Genomic DNA, 23,194 nt, shown 5'->3' on the forward strand with positions numbered 1-23,194 from the left:
ATTCTTATTCTTTCTCCACCCCTCTCTCTCTCTTTTTATGTATCTAGCTACCTCTCTCTCTCTCTCTCTCTCTCTCTCTCTCTCTCTCTTTCTCTCTCTCTCTATCTCTCTCTCTCTCTCTCTGTGTGTGTGTGTGTGTGTGTGTGTGTGTGTATGTGTGTGTATCTATGCGTGTGAATCTAAATGTTTCAGCCTGATGATTTTTAGTCAAGCTATGAAACGTGCGGCCTGACCATAATATAACGCAAACCGCGATGTGAAAGTGACGATTAACTTTACGAAGTCAGCGGGTTTAGAATAATGATCCTTAGTCCAAACATGGTCAGACGCTTACCCAACAACAATGAATGGCATAAATTCTTTTCTATTTCCTATTTTGCTTCCATTCTTTTCCTTGTCAACTAGAATGTCGAAAGCTAATGGAAACCTAAGTAGCGAATAAATAGAATAGTGAAAAGTTTTCAATTTCGCGGACTGGATCCAATAATTTTTGGTGCACGACGGAACGATACAAATCCACATTGCCGGTCTCGAAATTCCTCAATCGATAAGACTGGAGTGACCTGTTTTCCTCTTACTTTTTGGGTCACTGCGTAAGTTTATGGAGTGTGATGTTAAATAGTTGAATTTTATATGGTGACATTTTTATAATGTGGTAGACAAAGTTTAGTTCCTTATTGTCTCCGTTGAATTGAATGGATTATAGTTGAGCAATTCAAATAATCAGGATTCTAAGACTGGACCCTTGTATAAGCGATATATTTTCTTTCCTAGTACTGTGTCAAACGAAAAAGGTGGTTGAAAATGTTTATTCCGTTTTTGTTTTTTTTTTGTTTTTTTTGTTTTTTTTTTTTGTTTTTTGTTTGTTTTTGATTTTGTTTTTGTTTTTGTTTTTGTTTTGTTATGTTTTTCGTTGTTGTTTTTTCATTTTTAAAATGTTCGTGTATGTTTTTTCTTTCTTTCTTTCTCTTTTTTTTTTGTTTCTCGATTTGTTGTTGTTGTTTCTATCTTTCTTTATCTTTGTTATTTTCCTTTTTGGTTTATTTCTCTAAAACTAATATGTTGTTTTATAAAAAGTTTTCCAAAGGGCCAGTGTGTACATATTTACAACAAATGTAGCAACGTGGATTTAAACAACTAGTAAAAAGCCCGCAATTTCGCGGGGAAAGAACTATTTTCATTCGTTCAAGAATTCAATCGGGTATAAGTTGATGTCAGAGTCACTTTGAATGGAATCAGCACTGCGGTAAATTTGTTCAGTTGATGAGGTCAACCTGGACAGAACGGCTGCATTTATTTTGTCAACATTTTCATGGGTGGTAGTCAAAATTGCTCTCTCTGATAGATAACGTTCATCCGCAGGAAGGCACAGCGCTGTAGGTAATTTAACAGAATACTTTCCTAATTCGCTGAAAACCGGCTCTGTACCATTTCCGATGCGGAGAAGCCAATTTGCAAAACAGTTATTGTCATCAGTAACCCTCATGTTCTTGTTCATGTGAAAAATGGTGACAAAATTCCAAATAATTGACTTGTTAAGTGTGACACTTAATATATCAGCTTCACTTCCTTTGTTAACAACAGGTAGAATTTGCCGAAAATCCCATCCAAGTACAACGACTTTGCCCCCAAAAGGTTTTGAACTGCCTGTTATGTCACAAAATGTCCTGCTCACACATTCAAACACACGCCTGTCCATCATAGGTGCTTCATCCCAAATTATGAGAGAACTACTCTTCAGTAACTTAGCTGTGTCTGATTGGCGACTGATGCTACAGGTGCTGTTATCCGTTATTGGAATTGGAATTTTGAACGTTGAATGTGCTGTTCTACCACCGTGCTGACAAAAGATCAAAGGTGAAAATAGAAATTTAAAGAATACTGGGGATGTAGGAGCTTTCGGAATGTCTCCCCTTTACTTAACTTATGGAAAAACAAACACCCTAGCACCTTTAATAACACTTATGACTAACCTCTTGAGCTAACCCTAATAGAAAAAAAACAGCTCTCGGACTGCTTTGCACTACCTTTCAATACTTAACAAATCACAATGGCGGCCGAAAATCAAAACAATGGTCAAATTAGGAAATTTTAAACTTTCACAAATCTATCAAGGTTTGTTCTAGAGTTTTTAAAATACTTCTATATGACAAACTGAATAAATAAATGCCTGACAAAATATCAACGGTGAAAATACAAATTCAAAGAATACTGGGGATGTAGGAGCGTTCGGAATGTCTCCCCTTTATTTAACTTATGGAAAAACAAACACCCTAGCACCTTTAATAACACTTATGACTAACCTCTCGAGCTAACCCTAATAGTAAAAAAAGAATCAAAATGGCGACTGAAATATCTTCATGTGATCAAGTGAATAATATCACTATGAATGCCACGATTTTGCTGAAAAATGCCAACACACACACACACACAGACACACACACGTGTATACACCACACACAACACACACACACAAACATACACACACACACACAAACATATCATAACAAAACTGATCACCGCTAAATCAACAACACAACGGAAGTAATAATAATACTTGATGTCATAAATAGATGACGCAAATTGACAACTTTTTACAGTGTCAAAATTAGTTGATTTTGGGAGCCAAGTGTCGTCGGTACATATTTTATGATATTATCTGTTTGACTCAACGAACTTTCAAACTGACTTTAAATTATAAAAGGAAATCAAGTTATCTGTTTAACTATCTGTAAATAATACATTTCTAATTTTTAAATCTTTCAGTAGAGTTGTGCGCCGTATCAATTTTTTTATTGACTCAAATAAGCACAATGTTCTCCACAATGCTATATTTTTTAAAGAAAGGATTTGATTACCCATCATTAATATGACAACATTTTGGGATGGTAACACTCTCAAACCAACATAGAATACAACAATGTTAAATTAAGTAAGATGGCTTACCAGGCGTGGTAACGTCTGCATTACAACAATGAAATCATAACAATTTCTACAGATTAACAAATGAGCATGCGTAGAATAGTAACAATTAAAACGGGGCGCAATTCTATCATCTTAATATCAGTTATAGGGTTTTAAAATGGACCAATTAATTGTTACTTAAACGCCCTTAAAACATAAGTAACAATATATTGTACATTAGACATTGCATAGTCTTTGAGACAAAAAATATTAAAAATATTATTATTATTATTGTTATGTGCTGTGGATCACAGAAGTCTTCAACATTAATTTGTTTATGGGAGATGCAGCTGTGGCAATAGGTCGTTATGAGAGATATGGGAAAGAATATTGTGCTTTGACATTTGAATTGACCTGATAAAATTTTTAAGAATTGATATGACAATATTTCTATCTAAAACCCAAAGATATTTATCTGGAATGAGTGTGTTTTCCTTTTTCAAGATACTGCTCTATTTTGACAGAAAACATATCGCACTGTCCACCCTAAGCAACGACATGTTTTTTAAGTTGCTCGTGCAGCATGGTTGTTCCAATTGATTGATACCTGACCAATGTCAAATGAATAATTCCGTACACTGAAAAAAAAATAATTTAAGTTTTGACCAGGGATCTCATCCGTCAAATATCGATAGGTTACAATTTATTCGATCGATATTCATTGGATGAGTTATCTGGCCAATCTTTTTAAAATGTTGGAGATTTTCAGAGTTCGGCAGTATAGTTCCATATTTCCTGTGCAATGACAAAACACGTTATTCATTATGGCCTGCAAAGTTTTGTTCAAAATCTTTTAATTAAGATGGCTTCTACTCTGTCCCACAAAAGGTCTTAAACCCGTGGCTTCTTTCCGAGATAAGATGAAAGACTCGAGTTAAAGTTAAAGGCTTGCTAACAAATTAGGGGTCAGTTTAATCTATCTTCGACTCAGAATCTGCCGTGATATGAGAAAAAGACGCATAACGGGAAAACCTACTTTTTCAGGAAACGCAAAAAACTGTTTTACTTAATAACATTGTAACTATTGGCTCGAATCTAAAAGAATTAATAGGCAATTAAAGATAATTTTTTTTTGTTATTTTATTCAAGGAACTTGAAAACCAAAATATTTGTATCAACTGTGTAATTCACCAAAAGACCTTTTGCCAAATCCTTGATTGAAAATTGATTGACACATATCTTTGACAGATAGACGCAAAAATATTATGCGTCCATCGCACTTTCGGATGTGTATCCAGTGTTGTGACAAACGGACGCATATTGTTTTTGCGTCTGTTTGTCATAGACATGGGCTAATTTAGCGGTAGTGTGCATATTGATATACAGTGTCATTTGAGGACGCATATCGCCCAATGGTAAGCTTTAATAAGCAAAAACATCATAATCACAGGTCCCTAGAATAATCAGAAGAAACCAATCAAAAACATATAGGATATCAAGCTGAACATGCTTTATTAGTTCAGAACGATCGCACCAGTCATGTAAATTTTCATAATATTTTCATTTGCAGTGATTTGATTAGCATTATTTGTATAACTAGTACTAACTCTCTTTCTCTCCCTCTTTCGTTATAGTTCGCTAACACGGAGTTTGCTTTTGTAATCATTGCTAATATTATCACATACATATTATATTCCATCTCTTCTCTTTAGATAATGAATTGAATCATTACTTAGATATTAAATTTGCATGCTCGTACACATTGTTTGGAAGAGCAACGTTTCCAACTAGTCAGTGAATGATGAAGGGACATTCACTTGTAGGATTTGCAAAGATTTTTACTCGTGGAGCTGGTTGGTATGTCTATCCAGTACTTTCGTTTATTGGGGGGGGGGGGGGGGGCGTCAAACCCACAAGTTGTTTCACGATCTCATCCTTCTTGTAAATCCTACACCCCTGGGTTTTGTACGAAACTTTGGCGTACAAGCAAATCCGCGTTTCAGAATGTCACATTCGTTGAAGGTATCTTCTTCAAAGCTATTTTGAAGAAGAGTATCTTTGGTGATCCTCGCCTGAATTCAGCACGAACAACCTTAGCTAGGTAGGGACGATTGTCAGCTTTGCTCAATAGATAACTACTGACTCCAGAATCCCAGTTGGCAAAGTCATTAAACCTCAACGGCATTGTCTGGCAGCCTGCTTCTACGACACATTCTTCAAATTCATTGAGATCAAAGATTTTGTCGTCTTTCTGTCTCAGAACTCTTTGGATTCCGGCATGGGTGGAGTCAGCTGCCATAAAAGTATGACCAGGCTCGAAATAGTCGATTGTGATGTGGTTGCTTTTGTAGTAGTCGAATCATTTACAAGATGAAGTAACATAGTATAAAGGGTACAATTTATATTTTGGGCGCTACAGTTATCCAGTGAGAGCGTCACAGATTCGGCATCACGCTTATATATTAGGTAAGAAGCTGATGCAAGGTCTTCATCTTTTCGTCCTAAAATTGATTCATTCCATATCACGGCAATGTCCTTTTCACTTTTTTTTGCAGCCCACTGGTGCAAATGTTTCATTGAATAAGACCAATCTGCTTGTGAAAATGATTCTGTTAAACTGATTCATTCTCGGCAGCAAAATTACTTTTTGCAGATCAGCGGCAAACACTGAATGGGCTGTGTTGGCGTTTTCGTTCTTATCTGCATCCCGTTGATACCTCTTTCTAGTATTTCTGTATCGTGTCCGATGGATGATTTTTTTTCGGCACACAGTTCACACCTTTCTTCACAGTTGCATAGTTGTTTGTGCAACAAGAAGGACTTACATTTTTCACATTCTTCTTGACCAAGTACAGCTTGTGAGATGTTAAGTTCTTTAAATGCAGAATAGTAGAGTTTCTTTGATATGGCTTTTCTAGTGACAGCGCAAAAGTTTTCGTGCATATCATTGATGATCAGATCAGATGGTAAATATCTCCTGAGGGGCGCGTGCTCACGTCTATAATGAAAAATGCTTGCTTTATATTTCTCTATGTGTTCATGGATAATCTTGTGCCAGGGACTATGACGTCCACAACTGTCAACAAGGGGTACTTCTATGACATTGTTGTCGTTAACACCGACATCCTTGAAAGCGCTCCTTATCAGTTTGCCATTATTAGCTTTGAATCCGAGAGTAGTAAGGAAGAACTTTTTGCACACGGGATGGAAGACTCCATCTTCCTGTTTCATTGTATATTTGCATGTACATGACTAGGAAATTTTCTCCTTGGAAAGAATGCCTTCGCCCTGATCTCTGCATTCTGTTTTACTTACCCAAGTCCGTACAAAATTTGCGCTGGTCCTTCCAATCCTCTCCCCAAAACATCTGTTAAGTTCCTGTCGCTGGTACTCCAAGAATCTGTCACGGCATTTTTTGAAGCAGGTCTTCACACAACCTTCCAAGATCGAATGCTTTTCTCTCATTCGCAAAAGCTTGTGTATTTCCTAGTCTGCTTTTTGTATCGGCGTCTTGTGCTTTCTCTTTTTTCAGTGAGTTGACACTGTCTCTATTTCTGGATCTGGTGTAGTTATTGCTTCACTAGTTAAAGCTGGCTCTGCTCGCATGGTCTCTATAATCGATGACACACCTGGAACATGCTCTCCTTCAGATATTTCTCCTAAACCGGTAAAGAATGCCGGCGTAGCAGTTTCGGACAAATACTCTTCCTCTTCAGCAAATGGAACTCTAGGTTTCGGCGATATATTTAGAAGCAAGTTCCAAATACATTTCAAATTCTGAGTCACTATCTAAACTTTGTTTCTCAATGGTAAATTCAACACAAAATCCATATCGTTTGCATCTGCTTCTTTAATCTCAACAGCCAGTTTACGTGCTTCTACTGCACTACTCATATCGGTGTTGAGGTAAACCTATCTAGCTCGTCTAGCTCGTCTCCTCCGTTTTTCTTCTTGTCTGTGGTTTCTTTAAATCTTTTCTTCTCTGCTTTTATGGCACTCATACATCATGTAATTCCTCCTGATAGAGGTTTCACTGTTGATCTGAGCTAGCTGTTTCAATGGAATGTCAATATCGGAATCACTGGAGTCTGATTGTCATGATTTATTTAATCTGGGTTGGCTGAGGTGGAGGTACCGGTACCTCTTTTAGGGGTTCGATCATATCTGATGAAAGAGATATAAATATGGATATTCAAAAATTGAACGGGAGTGGACTTATTCATTAAAATAATCGTTATCATAAAGTAACGTTGTTATGATATGGTATTGAGTTACAGTTGCTTGCCTTTCCCAAAAGAATATTGAAACAGGTTATTGAGGGCTAATTGGATGCATAGCTAGAGACTTATTGTCTCAGTAGTTAAGGTTTTCACTTTGATTCAGAAGGTAACGAGTCCGACACAGTCCTAGGTTGGTTTTCAGGCCCGATTGGTTTTATTATTTTTCCCACTGTCCTGATCCCAAGCAAGGGGGTGCGCAGTTTGGTCAAATTTCAATGGAAAGGTGGGAGTGCGCACTTTAGTAGAAAGCCGGGGGAGATGGGGGAGGGGGGGGGGGTTGTTCATTTTCACCAAAGAAGGGGGTTTGACCGAAGAATTCAACCACAGCAAATTACAGGGACACTATTTTGTCTATTTAAGAAGGAATTTTAAGTTTAATAAGATCAAAAGGAGGGAGGGGAGGTTCGCGAAAATTCCGAAAATTAATGGATGGGGGGTGGGCGTCTATTTGATACACTAGAATACTACTACTACTACTACTACTACTACTACTACTACTACTACTACTACTACTACTACTACTACTACTACTATACTACTACTACTACTACTACTACTACTACTACTACTACTACTACTACTATTACTACTACTACTACTACTACTACTACTACTACTACTACTACTACTACTACTACTGATACTACTACTACTACTAATACTACTACTACTACTACTACTACTACTACTACTACTACTACTACTACTACTACTACTACTACTACTACTACTAATGTACATACAAATGCTTTAACTGCTACTACTAATACGACTACTACTTATTCTACAGCTTCTACTTTCATAGTGATATAACGATGATGATTATAATAATAACATTAATATTAATAATTGTCATCATAATGATAATCATAAATATAGTACATGTAATAACAATAACAGTAGTGCTATTAGCATGTAAATCAACATTTGTCCAAGTTAAATATCACAAACACAGATAAACCGTCAATAGCAAATAATTATTAAACATCCTCCCTAATATATGACAAGTAATTATATGATTATATACATAAAATCTTTGATCACTTGAATAGGAAAAAGATAAAACTCACCCGAGGAAATTAAGAATTCACGCCAAAACAAGTTATTCGTACGTCTTTGATGATTGACTATTTGATGAAAATTGTTCTTTTCACCGTCACCAGTCGTAATACAAACGGACGCAATCTTAGTTTTTGGAGAGTGTCTTGGCAGAAAGTCGCATATCCCAAATGTGTCTTTTTGTGAAAGACAAATAATGTCATTCGGTGTACGAATAAGAGAAAAAGACGCATATTACAAAATGCGACCTTCTGTCATATCCACATTCAATATGCGTCGATCTGTCATTCCTCGAAACGAATTTAAACCAAATTAGGTCAAGTCGCATATTTTCAAAACGAAACAGCTTTTTTATTTTCAACGATTGAGTTACCAAACCCAGATAGAAAAATGCGCCTTTCTCTCAAGTATGTAAATTCCAGAAAATGTCAATTTGACCTAGATACCGATATGCGTCTTTCTTCCCTATCACGGCAGAAATAAAGACCTAAACCGTACAATTGTATTCATTCGTCTCTTTTCACACGAAAATAACCCTACAACACAGCACCAACAATGATACTTATTTGATTTCATTGTGTTTACCAAAAGGATTTGAAATCTCTGATGAGAGAAATATTTGGGTCACTTGAAATAGCTACGGGAATACAGAACTCATAAACTTATTTACTCAACAATGCCTGTCAACGAAGGGCAGGGCACGAAACATTACTTTAACTATCTTTTAATTCTGTGGTTGCCGAGTGCTTTTATCATTCATATTTCTTATTTCTTAACTAGACATTAAAAGAAAGTTTGAACAACCTATGAATATAGGCTCACGAAACTTCTATATTTTTGTGATGATTACTGCTATTTGTTATTGATTTGCGAGTCAATATTAGACAAGTTACTAAATAGCATACTAAAATCTATAAATGGTCCAAGGGTAGACGAATCACCTCGGCCTCATCTGATTCCATTGTTTGCATTCAATAAGATAAACGAATTCATTTATGCCTACATGTTCTAGTGTCCTGCACTGTTATTTAAGGATTTAAGGATAATTCAAGCTAATATCAATCACCTTGACGTGAAAGAGGTGACAGGTACTGAGAGCACACGCTCGTGTTGGGACAGTTAGATTTTTATTTTGTTGCTTTATAATTTAATGTGAAATAATTCTGGACGGGGGCTTTACTTTCTGTTAATGCACAAGGTAGACCAACTCTTATTAAGCCATCCTACAATTTTTTTTCGATCTCTTTTACATAAGTTGTTGTCCTTTACCTATTTAAGGATTTATTTAATTCAAGTTAAAGGATTTATGCAGGTCCTAGTTTTGGGTTCTTTGTCTAAAGGAAATAGTCCAGTTTGTGTTTTTCTTTTAGGAAATGGTATCTTTCATCCTGTGCACATCTCTCTACTGACATTATTTTTTAAAGTGACAACAAATCAACCACACCCGCCACAACGGGTTACCAGTACATTTAGAAACTATCCACTTCTATTAAAAATAATATACTTGACAATGACACGAGTTATTGGATTATAGCACATGTTCCAGATACATCTCTTTTCGAGAAATGCAAGTTTGAACTCGCACAACATAGTTATGTGTTGACATTGTGAAATTGGGAAATTTCCCTCACATCTTCAACAATTGAGGTTCTGAATATCAATGAAAGCTCGACCATACAGCTTGTCCTTTGGTCATCCCAACAGATGAAAATCCTGTGGACTCAAAACTGGACAATGGAGACCTCATGGGTGATCTGATTTCCATGTATTCAAAATGGGCGTTTGTGCGGCTATGTGGACTAGTGGCATGACACTGGCCTTTAGATCGGACGGCCCTGAGTTCGAGTCCCGCTCTGAGCAGCATACAGTTGAGTCCATTGAAAAGGGTCTTTACCCACATTCTCGCACCGTATCCATGTGTAAAATGATTACCTGTTCGTTAACAGCGTTGTCTCTGTCCGAAAAAAATGTCATATCGCCTAACGGGCGTGAAAAAAACGTGTGAAATGGTGTTGCTGATGGCTAGGAACCCCTTGTAAAGCGCTTTGAGCACCTTTAGTGGATATAGCGCCATAGAAAAGCTCAAGTTTAGTCAATGCATGACCTATGTGGCAACGTGGGATGCTGCCTTATCCTGTTTAGAACCAATGTCGCTCCGCTCTAAATCTTGCTTTAGAATTTGTCGTATTGATCATCTCATTGTCTAGCTCAAAACAACTAGGGCACATTGAGACTTATTGGTTGTTTCCATAACCAAAACCGCATCACGAACAGAGTTGATCTTTGTGTGGGCACTTCGGATGAATAAAGATGTGAAAGAGTATTTTCTTTTGTAAAGAATATAGGCATTAAGCCTTCTCAACTCACGGGTACACCTCTGTGGTGTAATGGTAGGTTGTCTGACTGGTAATCAGGAGGTCTGAGATTCGATCCCCAATCTAGGCAGGCTGATTTTTTAGGATGATTTTTTTTCTTGTATTTTTCTTTTTGCTTTGTCTGGAACTGTTTTAAACACACTTTTTCAGATCTTTATATTAAACCAGTGCTGCATAAGAAGGTCGCATTTTTATTTTTTTTTGTACAGATTTTCATTTTTTTTTTTGGTCACTAATTGAAAGTTTAAAAAAAAAACAAACATGCTTACTTTGATTTATTATCTAAGTCATTCTATCATACTTATCACTTTTTATTCTTACCCAAACCCAAATATTTCTTTCAGAAAGAGGCGCCAGAACTAAATGATACAAACTACCAAGGAGGAAAATGAATCGAGTAATACTTCGAAGGGCGAAGATCATTCTTCTGTATGTGACCATGATTTTCTTTTTTCTTCTCTTTTGCCTCTACTTTTTGACACCTGTCCGGAATATCCTCTTTTACCCTTTCTGGCCTTACCGATGGAAAACTATCTCAACACACGACCTCCTACGAATGTACAATCCAAAACGTCCAGAAAACGTAACGGATCTGCTAAACTGTCCAAAGAAAGTCCCTCCCAGTCTACAACCTGAGGATGTCCTTAATTATGCCAATCTTCTGTCTTATCCAAAAGCTACAGAAGAAAACGAGTTTTTCCACGACCCCAGCAACGCCCGATTTCTTCCAGGAGTATCTTACCAAGATAGAATCGACTTCATGTGGATGTACCTAGTTGTCGCCCACGCTTTAGAAAAAGCCAATGTTCCATTTTTCTTCTGCAACGGTGCGTTACTCGGCGTCTATCGCCATGCAGGAAGAACGCCCTGGGATACAGATATCGATATTGTAACCAATGTTACCCACTGGAAAACTGTCAGACAAGTTTTGTCGTGTATCGAGGGAGTGACGCTTAAAACAAAACCATTCATGGCATGGAAAGTTTTTAAGGAGGGCAAGAAATTCCCATTCGTGGATATTTTTTTCTTTACCGAAAATGAGGATTATATTTGGGCTTTGACTCATTACGAATTCAACAGTCTGGTATACGAGAAGAGATATGTCGTACCCCTGGCGACAGCCATGTATGAAGGGGTTATCGTTCCTGTTCCTGCTCGAATGGATCTTATTGTTCGACGTCAGTTTAACCCAGAATATTGCATTCCACCCAGTCTTAATTATAAAAATGGAGCTCGACACAGTCAAAAAGCCGTCTTGTGTTCGTCTTTAGCGCATATATACCCAATGCAAAATTTGCTATTTTAATATATTACTTCGGGTCTCACTCAAACTTTGTTGCGTATCAAGATGGTCATTTATTAGTACGGGCTTCATTCAGACAGCATTGCTTCCAAAGATAACCTTCACGTCAAGTGTTCTTATCAAAGAGCAGATAGATTTTGATATTTTCAGTTCTCTTCTGATTTTTAAAAATATTCTTTTTAAAATGACAAACTTTTCTATTATTCTTTTTTTACGTTGATATATTACATCTTGTGCAATATCAGTTCTAAGATATATATCATTTCCAGATGAATACGCATTTTAAAATTTGACTCTTTTGTTCATAAAAACGAAGTGGAAGAGTACATCATCGCAGTGTGCTCAATCCTATATTTTGAGACATCAATTTTGCATGCGGATTACCTTCCCTGAAGAATGGGATTATAATGGTGACAGTTACTATTACCTTTAACTGTAAATAACGCTTTGCTATGACAACACAATTTTAAAAGATATGATTTGAAAGTGTTATATAATATGTAGAATCTAATAAAGAATATTGAATATGTTCATATTGTAGTGCTCGGTGCTCAGAAAATAAACGCATGTATATAGTAAAAATATGCATTCCAGTATGTTTTTAGCCCGTCGACACTATATGAAAATATTGATTAAGGAAACTTTTGTTTTTTTAAAACAATTCTGTTTTTGAAAGGATGATATAACAGTTGAAATCAAGCCTAACTCTGGTGTGGGCATGATTTATCGCAAACGCATTAAAACAAGCGCATACAAATCATATATTATTCTTGATACTTCTAAAACTAAAGTGTCTTTTTTATTACTTCATGTATCTAGTTTTGAGATTCAAACACGTTTATAACTGATGTATAGCTGGGATCTTTTCTCTTCCCGATTAATCTTATTAATTTATTTCCACAAGGGGGCGGGGGGGGGGGGAAGGAGGTGAGATTGATGAGGTGGTCATTGAATCCATATCCCAAATTAAATTGAGATCGTTTTCTCGTCAAACCAGGATTCTTTTATCTATTTTTTTTCACAACTAATCTGTTCATTCAGTTGTGAGGCTGTACCATGGTGATATTAGATCTGATGAAAGAGAATACGACATAAAAAGGTTCGAGGCCATTGCATCTCATTACTACGTTGACCCAGAGCATTGTACCGGCCGCAAGGCAATTCACAGTTTGTTTGGAGCATAGAAGTATGTTTGGAGTATTGAAATCTGTTGACTTTATGAATCAACTAGTTCTGTTGGCTTTTTGAATAAGAAAGTTAGCATGTATATATATATATATATATATATATATATATATATATATATATATATATATATATATATGTGTGTGTGTGTGTGTGTGTATTGTGTGTGTTTGTGTGTGTATAAACATAAACAGAGAGAAAGATAGACAGAAGAGAAAAATGTGTGATGGGAAGGTAAAAAAGGTGAGAGTGAGAGATCGAAGAGAGAAAGAATTAAGAGATGATGAAAGGGTGAGGACAGACAAATCGATATGGATAGATAAATAGAGGTAGAAAGATAAATAGATAGCTAAATAGAAGGATAGATAGATAGATAGATAGATAGATAGATAGATAGATAGATAGATAGATAGATAGATAGATAGATAGATAGATAGATAGATAGATAGATAGATAGATAGATAGATACATACATACATACATACATACATACATACATACATACATACATACATACATACATACATACATACATACATACATACAGACATACATACATACATAGATCGATAGATAGATAAATAGACGTATAGTGATAGAAATAGAGATAATGAGAAAATGAAAGTTATTGAGTAGGTGCGCGAGTTTTTGTGGAAACGTATCACATCAAATTATCAAAACACAGAATGCCCTAATTTGCAATTATGACAATTATATGAATTGTCATTGTAATTACATATGTATGAAATACCATCACATTTTTCCATGTGTAATTTATTCATCGAATAATTTTCCATAATTTTCCACAAATGTTACATTTTGGCTCTGAAGTGAGTTCAATGGTATTCCATATTGATTTATTCTTTTATATGTTGCAATAATGTTCTAACTCTTCAAGTTGGTTCAATTTTATTGGAATATACATATCTGAAAAGTGTGTATGTGCCAGTGTATTCTTCTTTCTTGTTTTGTCTAACACTGTTTCATACACACTTTATCAGATCTGTATCATACACCAGTGCCTGCTCCCTATTGTCACTTTGATATTTTCATGAATAAAATGTACAAAATAAGACATTTTCCCGTTCTGCATAGTTCGTATATGTTTACCTACTATAATTATTTTACTATTGGCTTCTAACATTTTAATAAGTGCTGAGATTCTGTAATTTTTCACAGAACTTTGTTCAACAAACGGATTGTTCTATAGGATAGTTTTTTGTGTGTGTGCCACTGTCTTTCATAATGGTGTTGCAAATGTGCTGTCGTGGTATTCTCTAAAGTTGTGTCTGTATTCTTGTTTAGTATAATATTACGGTGTTACTTTTTGTGGAACTTGTGTTTTAGACAAGCAGTCCTTGGTTTTAAATTATATTGTTTTAAAAAATGGTTGTATCCCTGCATAGTAACCGCGTCAATATTCCCTTCTGTATGAGAGTCAACATATTATACTGGTTCTTCAATCACACTTTATTTTTTTCTTATATTTCACGAAAATCTCTGCGTTTTTCCTTGAATGAGACCTTTTAATTTTCCCTATTCCCCAGTTGGCATCCATTGCCAGGATGAAGAAATTAAGATGGATGTGTCCAAGGCAGTTGATGTCTTTACTCTTTTGAATCCTCGCTCAATTGTATGTCTATTTTGTGACCAATATTTTGTCTGCGGTAGTCATCTGATTGCATTCTTTCATTATTTTAAGGGGGGGGGGGGGGGGGGGTTAATAAGTTGTTGTTTTGTTGTTGTTGTTTTTTTTGTTTTTTTTTTGGATGAGACATTTTGATTAGTCAGAAAGAAGATACGGAAAGATTAAATGGCTCTTGGAAAATACTCCCGTTTTGTTTTGTTTGATGGATTTTTTTAAAACTATCTTGCTTGACATCTTGTGTGTACCTTATAGAAAGGGCAAATAATTGCCTATTGAAATGTAATGCTTATTTTCTTGCCAGTTTTAACAGAGGTATATTTGACCTCTTCCGACTGTTGACTAATAATATATGTCTTTTTGTTGTTTTTTTTTTTTGTTTTTTTTTGTTATTGTCGTTTTTGTTTGTTTTGTTTTTGACTGTTTTTTGTTTTTTGTTGTTGTTTTTTGTTTGTTTTGTTTTTTGCTGTTGTTATTTTTCAAAGACCATTTTCCCGCCCCACTTAATAAATAAATTAATTAATTAAAAATAAATAAATAAATAAATAAATAAATAAATAAATAAATAAATAAATAAATAAATAAAGTTGAAAATCTGAAAGTGCCATGTCTATCCCTCCATAACCCTTTAATCTGTCACTGAAATGACCTAAAAGTGTTACACCAATATTAAATTCTCATAATCAAATAAATACATCTTTAATATTGATTCTTCTAATATTTGACAATTTAAACTTTAAGCAAGATACAAACTATCAAGTTTTCTAAGAAAAAAAAAGATATAATTTGACCTATTAAACATCGTTAGATCTGTGTCGTTTGGCCACGAAAATTCAAGTCATCATGTATCTTAACCTTGCTCATTTTACTAAAGAGTGTATGCCGTCATCGATATAATATTATTGGGATACTAGATAGAAAAACGCAAATGTCGGTTTCCACACACACACACACACATACACACACACACATACACACACACATACACATTTAAACATTTGACCAAAAAGCCCGTTCTTCAAATATCGATCGATTTAAATGACCCTTCGGGAAGTCCCAGGTTTGAGATTTTTGGCAAGATAAAGGTCATTTAAATCAATCGATATTTGAAGGACAAGTTTTCTGGCCAAATCAATAAATACATTTTTACCATGTTTTTTTTTCCTCCATATTTTGTCAGTAAACTGGTTAAAGGTAGTTGCCGTCTCTGGCCTGATATGGGTTATACCAAATTGAGCTACGCAATTATCTTCATGGAATGTCTTGTATAATAACTTGGGTTATACCAAATTGAGGTACGCAATTATCTGTAGGACATGCGCTTGGAGTCTGATGTCTCGGGGTTATAGCACTATATAAGTTTTCAGCATTATTATTATTATTATTATTATTATTATTATTATTATTATTATTATTATTATTATTATTATTATTATTATTATTTATTATTATTATTATTATTATTATTATTATTATTATTATTATTATTATTATTATTATTATTATTATTATTATTATTATTATTATTATTATCATTATTATTATTACATGTCTTGTTTTGCCGTCTGTGGCCTGATATGGGTTATACCAAATTGAGGTACGCAATTATCTTTAGGGCGTGTCTTGCTTTGCCGTATCTGGCCTGATATGGGTTATACCGAATTGAGGTACACAATTATCTTTAGAGCATATCTTGTTTTACTGTGACGTAGTAATGAATCAGTGAATTAGTCTACATGTGCCATAAACTGCCATCATTTTGTGATTTTAAAGATTGCACCATACATGTAACTATTTCACGATACATTTCACGATTATTTATTTATTTTTTTATTTTTTTTACATAAAATTAATAATTAATTTGGAAACAGAATATCGGATTTTTAAAAAAATCATATTAAACATTAAGTTTTGGAGCGGCCTATTCAGTCGCATCTCTCTAATCCGGAACTCCACGATCTGGATGTCCCCATTATCCGGACAGGTGGCCTGCGGAAGGAATTTTTTTTTTTCGTTTTATCACTTTTGGGACCGAATCAAATCCGGATGTCTTTGTATTCCGGACAAAATGCTGGGAACTGTGGTGTTCGGATTGGAGAGACGTGACTATATTATATCTTTTGACAATCCTGCCAATTGTCTTTTCTCAGCGATTATCATTAATGTGAGCTTAACTTTGGGAAGCAGTGGGAAATCTTGAAATCAAAGAAATAAAGAATCAAATGCAATCCCATCGATTTTGTTTTTTGTTCTTTTTTTTTTTTTTGGTTTTGTTTATTTGTTTGTTTTTTTTTTTGTTTGTTTTTGTTTTGTTTTTTTTTTTTGGGGGGGGGGGGGTTATTGGTTTGGTTTGTTGTTTTTTTCGGGTTTTTTTTTTCTTATTATTTTGGTTTTTGCTCTTTTTTTGTCATGGCTCAAAATAAATTATTCGAATAACACCGTTTTAACAGATTAAGTAACACTCTCGGGATTTGAAAAACAGATGACAAGTTGTGGTCATTTCAATGTATATCAAGTAGAAATTAATAATATGTGACTCAACTCAAACCGATATTACGTCGGAATGATATTGATGCTGAAAATGGAATTTATAGTTTTAAAATGTAAAAACTGAATTCAGTTATCTATGTGCTTTTATAAATTGAATGAATAAAGTTTTGGGAAATTCATAAATCCAAAATTTCATATTTCTGATCATTTTGTATTAACTAGTCAACTCCCGGACTCTGGAAAAACATGAATTTAAACATTTGGCCCAAAAATAACAACAAAAAACAACAACTCTTCCTTCAAATATCGATTGATTTAAATAACCCACATCTTGGCATTAACTCTCAAACCTGATACTTCGCGAAGGTCCCAGGTTTGAGACTTGTTGCCAAGATGTGGGTCATTTAACCCGATCGATTTGTGAAGGATACGTTTTCTGGTCAAATATTTTGCTGCGTGATATTCCAGAGTATGGCAGTTAACTGGTTAAATTCACTATTCGACATCCGCTCACCCCCGCATATAGACGTGGTGGGTCTTGTCATGTTTGATTAAATCCTCAGCTTCAGCGATTCAACCCTGGAGTGTACATTACATGGTTGGACTCCTTGTTGTTATACCGGATCAAACAGCTTTGTGGTGAGCACGAAATATTGATTTGTCAAAACTGGCCTTAATGTCAAGTCTGAATACTGCAATGAAATGTAGGCATCGAACTCTTTATCGTAATAGGCTTCCTAAGTCGTGACGTAATCCTGCGCAGCAACGCATGGCAACAAACCGGCTGGCTCTAAACAGTCGAGAAAAATGGCTGACACGAACTCTATTTCCATCACCGCCCTTATGAAATACTTCTCCAATGAGCATAAAAGTGTCTCGCGAGGTGAAAATCATCATCAGTCAGGTCCTGTTTTGACTTTCACTTACTCAGATGGCTTGATGTTCGGCAAAGTTCAAGCCAGCATGAAGAATAAAGAGTATTCTGTGAAGGTAAGTCATTTCGTCTTCTCATTCTCACTCTCAAAATCTCACATCTCCGTAAAACTACTGTTGGACAATAATCAGTTTACTTTGAGTTTAGGCAGATTTAGTATATCCAATGGAAAGATTTAACTGTTTACGTTCGATTTTAGTTAGGGAGAGAGAGAGGGAGTCATTGAATTATTGTGTTTTTATCTTATGGACCACGGACTTTGAGTCTTTGAGGTCTTAGTCTTGCTTCGCTAATTTTCGTTGCTATTGACTATAGTCTACTACATACTATTTAGTATCGTGTTGTAACCTTTATTATAATACTCATATGAGCATCACAATCACCAATCACGCTAGACATTTTATCATACTTCATGTGGGGCAGCGTGGATCAGCGGTACGGTTTTTGCTTCGTACCCGAAAGGTACCGATTTCGTTCACCCGCCGCTGCGCTGTGTGGCCTTGAGCAAGTCACCTCGCCCTAGCTCAATTTGCGGCGCTGCACCGTGGTTATTCCAGTCTTCCCTGGGAATAGACCCTAGAGATAAATTTCCTCTATGGGATGAATAAAGGATTTATTTAGACCAGTGTTAGTCACGGTAAACTAAACTTCCTATTGGGTTAAGGTGTAATGTAAATGTTGCTGCTTGAAACTCGAAGAAATCAATAACATTGTGAAATTGAATGTGAACTTCAATTTAATATACGAAAACAGATAAAATGGACGTTTCGGGTTTCCCCCTTATCAACAAAGCAAGATGAATGAAAGAATCACTTAATTTGTTTTTTTAATTGAGTTTTTATACAGCGTAATATCCACTAAATGTGCTCAAAGTGCTTTACAAGGGGTCCCTGGCCAACAGCAACATTTAACATGTAAGACGGGACATGATGCCTGTTGGGCGATATTACAATTTTTTCGGACAGAGACAACGCCAGGTACTCATTTGACACCTGAGTACGGTGAGAGATTGTGAGTAAAGAGCCTTCTCCAAGGACTCAACTATGTGCCGAGCGAGGCCCAAACCCAGGACCTTCTGATCTGAAAGCGAGTGTCATACCACAAGACCACAACAGACGTTTTATTAGTTTGTTTGTTTTTTGCCTATTGAGCATGGTCGCAGCTCTAAATTTGAATCTTTTATTCTTTTACTTCCACAGATCTATCTTGATGATGCCTTGGGTTGATTCAGTCCAAAACTAATTTGTGTGGTTTTATTTAACAATGTTAATGACATTGAACATACATTGATACAACAATGCCATACTTTGTCATGTTTATCATGTAAAATCATGTATGGACCTACAAAACCATTATTTTGAATGGTGATTTGATGATGATGAACAAAATATGTGTGTTGTACAAAATAAATGGCAAAGCTAACAAAATGCAATCTCCTTAATAAGAGGAGACTGGGGATTGACAAGTGCTGCAACAAATTGAAAAATAATATCAGATGTTTCTCTTAACATGGTTGGAATATATGAGAGGATGTTAACATTTTTCAGTCTTTCATTAGCCCTCTCAACATGAATTCTACATGAAGCAATTTCTTTTGTTAATAAAATCTCATTTTCAGTAAATTTATTATGTAAAAAGGGAGGGATATTTACAGTTACTCCTTGAGGTAAATTATCTTGAATCAGGATGGGGTTTTACCTTTATTACCTTTATCTGCTAAAATTAATTCTCCAGGGCTTAAAATTAAAAGTTTTAGTAATCCACAATTTTGTACAATGACCTTATCCGAGACAGACCCTGGATCATGTTTAGAAATAAAATTTATCACACCATTTGGACTTAGACCAACAAGAGCTTTAACAGAATTCATGGACCTATAAGAAGAATAAGTTAACCGTTGTTTATCCATTTCTTTAGGAATAGCAATTTGGTCATCTGTACAATCAATGATCATTCTGCAATTTGGAAATCTTAAAAATGATGATGGAGCTGATAGTTTATTTTTATGTCTAGAAGGGCATGTAACCTTCATAACATTTTCAAAGAGAAGCGTATGGCTTATGTAAAACATGAATAAAAGTTTGTATAATATTTGTTATAGTACTTTCACTAACGCTAAACAATTGTGAAATATGAAGGTTAGCGTAGTTCTGTCTAAGTTTCATAAGTGTAATAATGAAAATTTGGTCTTTTAATGCAACTGTCTCTTCCTGAACTTCCCATCTACTATAATAAATAATGTTACCTCTAAAGCACTCAACATATTGAACAATAATATTAAATATTTTAAAAGAATGTACACCTGTCTCCATTCGAAGAACTTTTTCTGTAAGGCTTGAAACAGTGTAAGTGCGTTGAATCTAACTTAGTTGGGTTTTTTAAAGCTAGCTATTTCCTTATTTTTGTCTGTAATTTTTTGTTCTTGAATTAAATTTGTTGTTCTATTTAAAATATCCTCACTTGTTCTACAATCTGTTTTTTTAAAAGATGGAATCCTGTGATGATGGTGACGAGAGTTGAGATGATGATGAGGGAGAAGATAATGAGGATGATGATGAGGAGGAAAATAATGATGATGAGGAATCCGGTTTTTTTAAAGGTGGGACTTTGTGATGATGATGAAGAGAGTTGAGCTGATGATGATGATGATGATGATGATGATGATGATGATGATGATGATGGTGATGATGATGATGATGATGGTGGTGGTGGTGGTGGTGGTGGTGGTGGTGGTGGTGGTGGTGGACTTCTTGATGTTGGTGCCAATTGAGATGGGGTGGGAATTCCTTGTGTCACTTTTCTTTTCTTTCTTTCTGGCTCTGATGGAAACAATTTATTTTTATTTCTGTCAAACAATTCAGGGAGGTTGGCTTTGTCACCATCTCTGAAGTGACAAGAACACACTCTTGATGATGATGTTGGATCTTTTGTCCTTTCACCTGAAATGAAAAGATTAAAAAAAAAACAATAATTCTGTTGGGCATATTGGGTATATTATTTAATTTGATAAGTACTTTGTTTTAGACTATCTTGTTTGACACCAGCTCAATGCATGATAAATCAAAGGTGTGCAAGAGACTAGGTTACTGGTGGGTCTCTCGCCTGTCTTTTATGAAATCGCACATTCAGCAAAATGTCGCACTTCCTCATTACTTCTTTTGATGATTTTGACTAGGTATATATAAAAATAAGAATTCTTAAATTTACACAGTTAAAGTTGATCTTGGGGTTGAGTGTGGCAAGACTTGCGTTTTCTCTTTATTTCAGTCAGTACTGTACTGGACAGTGCGGTGATGGAAACTTTGGAGTGTCAACAATCGGGCACAGGTAAAGGAGAGAGGTCCCTGCCGCCATCTTGCTTTGTTCACACAGAGTTGCCACCTCGGCTGTCGGGGAGGGGAGGCATGGCAGAGAATCAGAGAAACTTTCCAAAAAAAAGAGGAAAGTATGTGTGTTTGTGTGTGTGTGTGTGTGTGTGTGAGAGAGAGAGAGAGAGAGAGAGAGAGAGAGAGAGAGAGAGAGAGAGGAGAGAGAGAGAGAGAGAGAGAGAGATCTGCGTGAGGGGAGGGGGGGGGGGGGGGAGAGGTTGCGTTATTTTATTTATTTATTTTCATTTTGCCATAAAGGTATCGAGTTTAAAGTAAGATGTTAACAAATATTTTATTCTCTTTCTTCTTGTTCTCCTTTTAAAAAAATTATCACTTATCAGTAGAACTTAACTCTCATTCAGTTTATCAGCCTTAACATCAAAACGATTGAGATATCATTTTTGCTTCAACTTCAATAAAAACCTAGTTTGGAATGTATTTTTATTTATAATTTCGTGCAATTGTACACTTTAATCATAAAATATAGGTCTACGTAAGCTAGAACTTGACCTAGATCTGGACTACGAACTCTATCAAATGTTCGACGAGGCGTGCGTGCTTACCTGACTAAAGTGGTCCACTTTTTCTTCAATTTTTTGTCTGCCTGTCCATTTGGAAATCTGTAAAACTTGCAGGAGTGACTCTCTGACTGGTGTAGACAATCTGGTACAAAATACTGGACCATATTTAAGATAAAAATTGTTTTTTGAGCGATTTTCCAATTATTCCTTGCCTGGACCAAGCACGGATTTTTTTTGTTTAGAGCCAGCCGATTCGTTGCTAGGCGGACGTGACGTCAGACTGTGGAATCCTATTGTCCTCGTGTGTTTTATACTATCATAAAGAATATCAAGGGCTGTTTCAATACTAATGACCCTGCATTAGACATGTATATTATGGCCTAAAAGTGAAATAGGCGCTGTTAATTTAAACTTAACCCAATCGCTCACTATTCCTTCACAGAGGTCGATATCTATAATGACTTGACCATCGACGCCACTGAACATGCGGCGGTACAAAATAAGTAGCTGTGGCGATTCTTTTTATCTTGTAAAAGTTTGAACAACAGACAGATATCAAACCCAAGACGCGGACTTTTTTTTTTAATCGGACGCTGTCCATGATGGATAACGCATCTTGCTAATTAGAGCGCGACTATTATAAAACAGATAAGTACTCGTAGTATATACACTATGCCAACCTTGCCATCACAAATATTTAGACTTTTAATGAAGAATTGGATTGGGCACGCAAAAAGAGATCAGTGAAAATCTTCTTGTAATTATTGCTGCTGCCTCTTTTTAAATTCCCCACTCCTGTGCCCTCCCTCTATGTTGACTTTGCATCCCTGATCTAGAATGAGATTATAATTTGTTTGGTTTTTTTTCGGGGGGGGGGGGGGGGGGGGGGGGGGGGGTAGAACATGTAGTTTTTCCTGGTTTTGTTGTCTCTTCTGTTTTACTGGACATGTTGAAAATTAGACCAACTTCCTTCCTTCCTTCCTTCCCGGGTTCCATCTCTTTCCAGAGGTCGGATGTCATGGCCTTCCATCCTTCACGGTCCATTGCAGCCTCGTTACAGTCTGCCATGCGCCGTCCTGTAGCTTCCTTGATGCCATCTGTCCAGACCAACTTCGCCTAACCATAATACA

The 23,194-nt window shown here is 35.7% G+C and overlaps 1 protein-coding gene and 1 long non-coding RNA gene across 3 annotated transcripts; both read left to right on the forward strand.

Annotated features, from left to right (window-relative positions):
* Positions 1 to 396: 396 nt before the first annotated feature.
* LOC144969682 (uncharacterized) lies at positions 397 to 12,748 on the forward strand. The gene is made up of 3 exons (XM_078908832.1): positions 397 to 593; positions 1,585 to 1,857; positions 10,963 to 12,748. The coding sequence occupies exon 3, from the start codon at positions 11,007 to 11,009 to the stop codon at positions 11,922 to 11,924; it is 918 nt and encodes a 305-aa protein (XP_078764958.1). The 5' UTR covers positions 397 to 593; positions 1,585 to 1,857; positions 10,963 to 11,006; the 3' UTR covers positions 11,925 to 12,748.
* A 5,281-nt stretch (positions 12,749 to 18,029) lies between these two features.
* Positions 18,030 to 21,658, forward strand: LOC144968693 (uncharacterized). 2 transcript variants are annotated; one of them, XR_013644630.1, is made up of 2 exons: positions 18,030 to 18,231; positions 19,375 to 20,630. It is a non-coding gene; the product is annotated as an uncharacterized LOC144968693 (long non-coding RNA). The 2 variants fall into 2 exon arrangements; XR_013644631.1 differs by lacking the exon at positions 19,375 to 20,630 and adding an exon at positions 21,443 to 21,658 and having other exon boundaries at positions 18,049 to 18,231.
* The last annotated feature ends 1,536 nt before the right edge of the window (positions 21,659 to 23,194 follow it).

This window comes from Berghia stephanieae, chromosome 3 (genome assembly GCF_034508935.2).
Source record: "Berghia stephanieae isolate SIO BIC M18660-M18661 chromosome 3, UCSD_Bste_1.3, whole genome shotgun sequence".
Taxonomy (NCBI): Eukaryota; Metazoa; Mollusca; class Gastropoda; order Nudibranchia; family Aeolidiidae; genus Berghia; species Berghia stephanieae.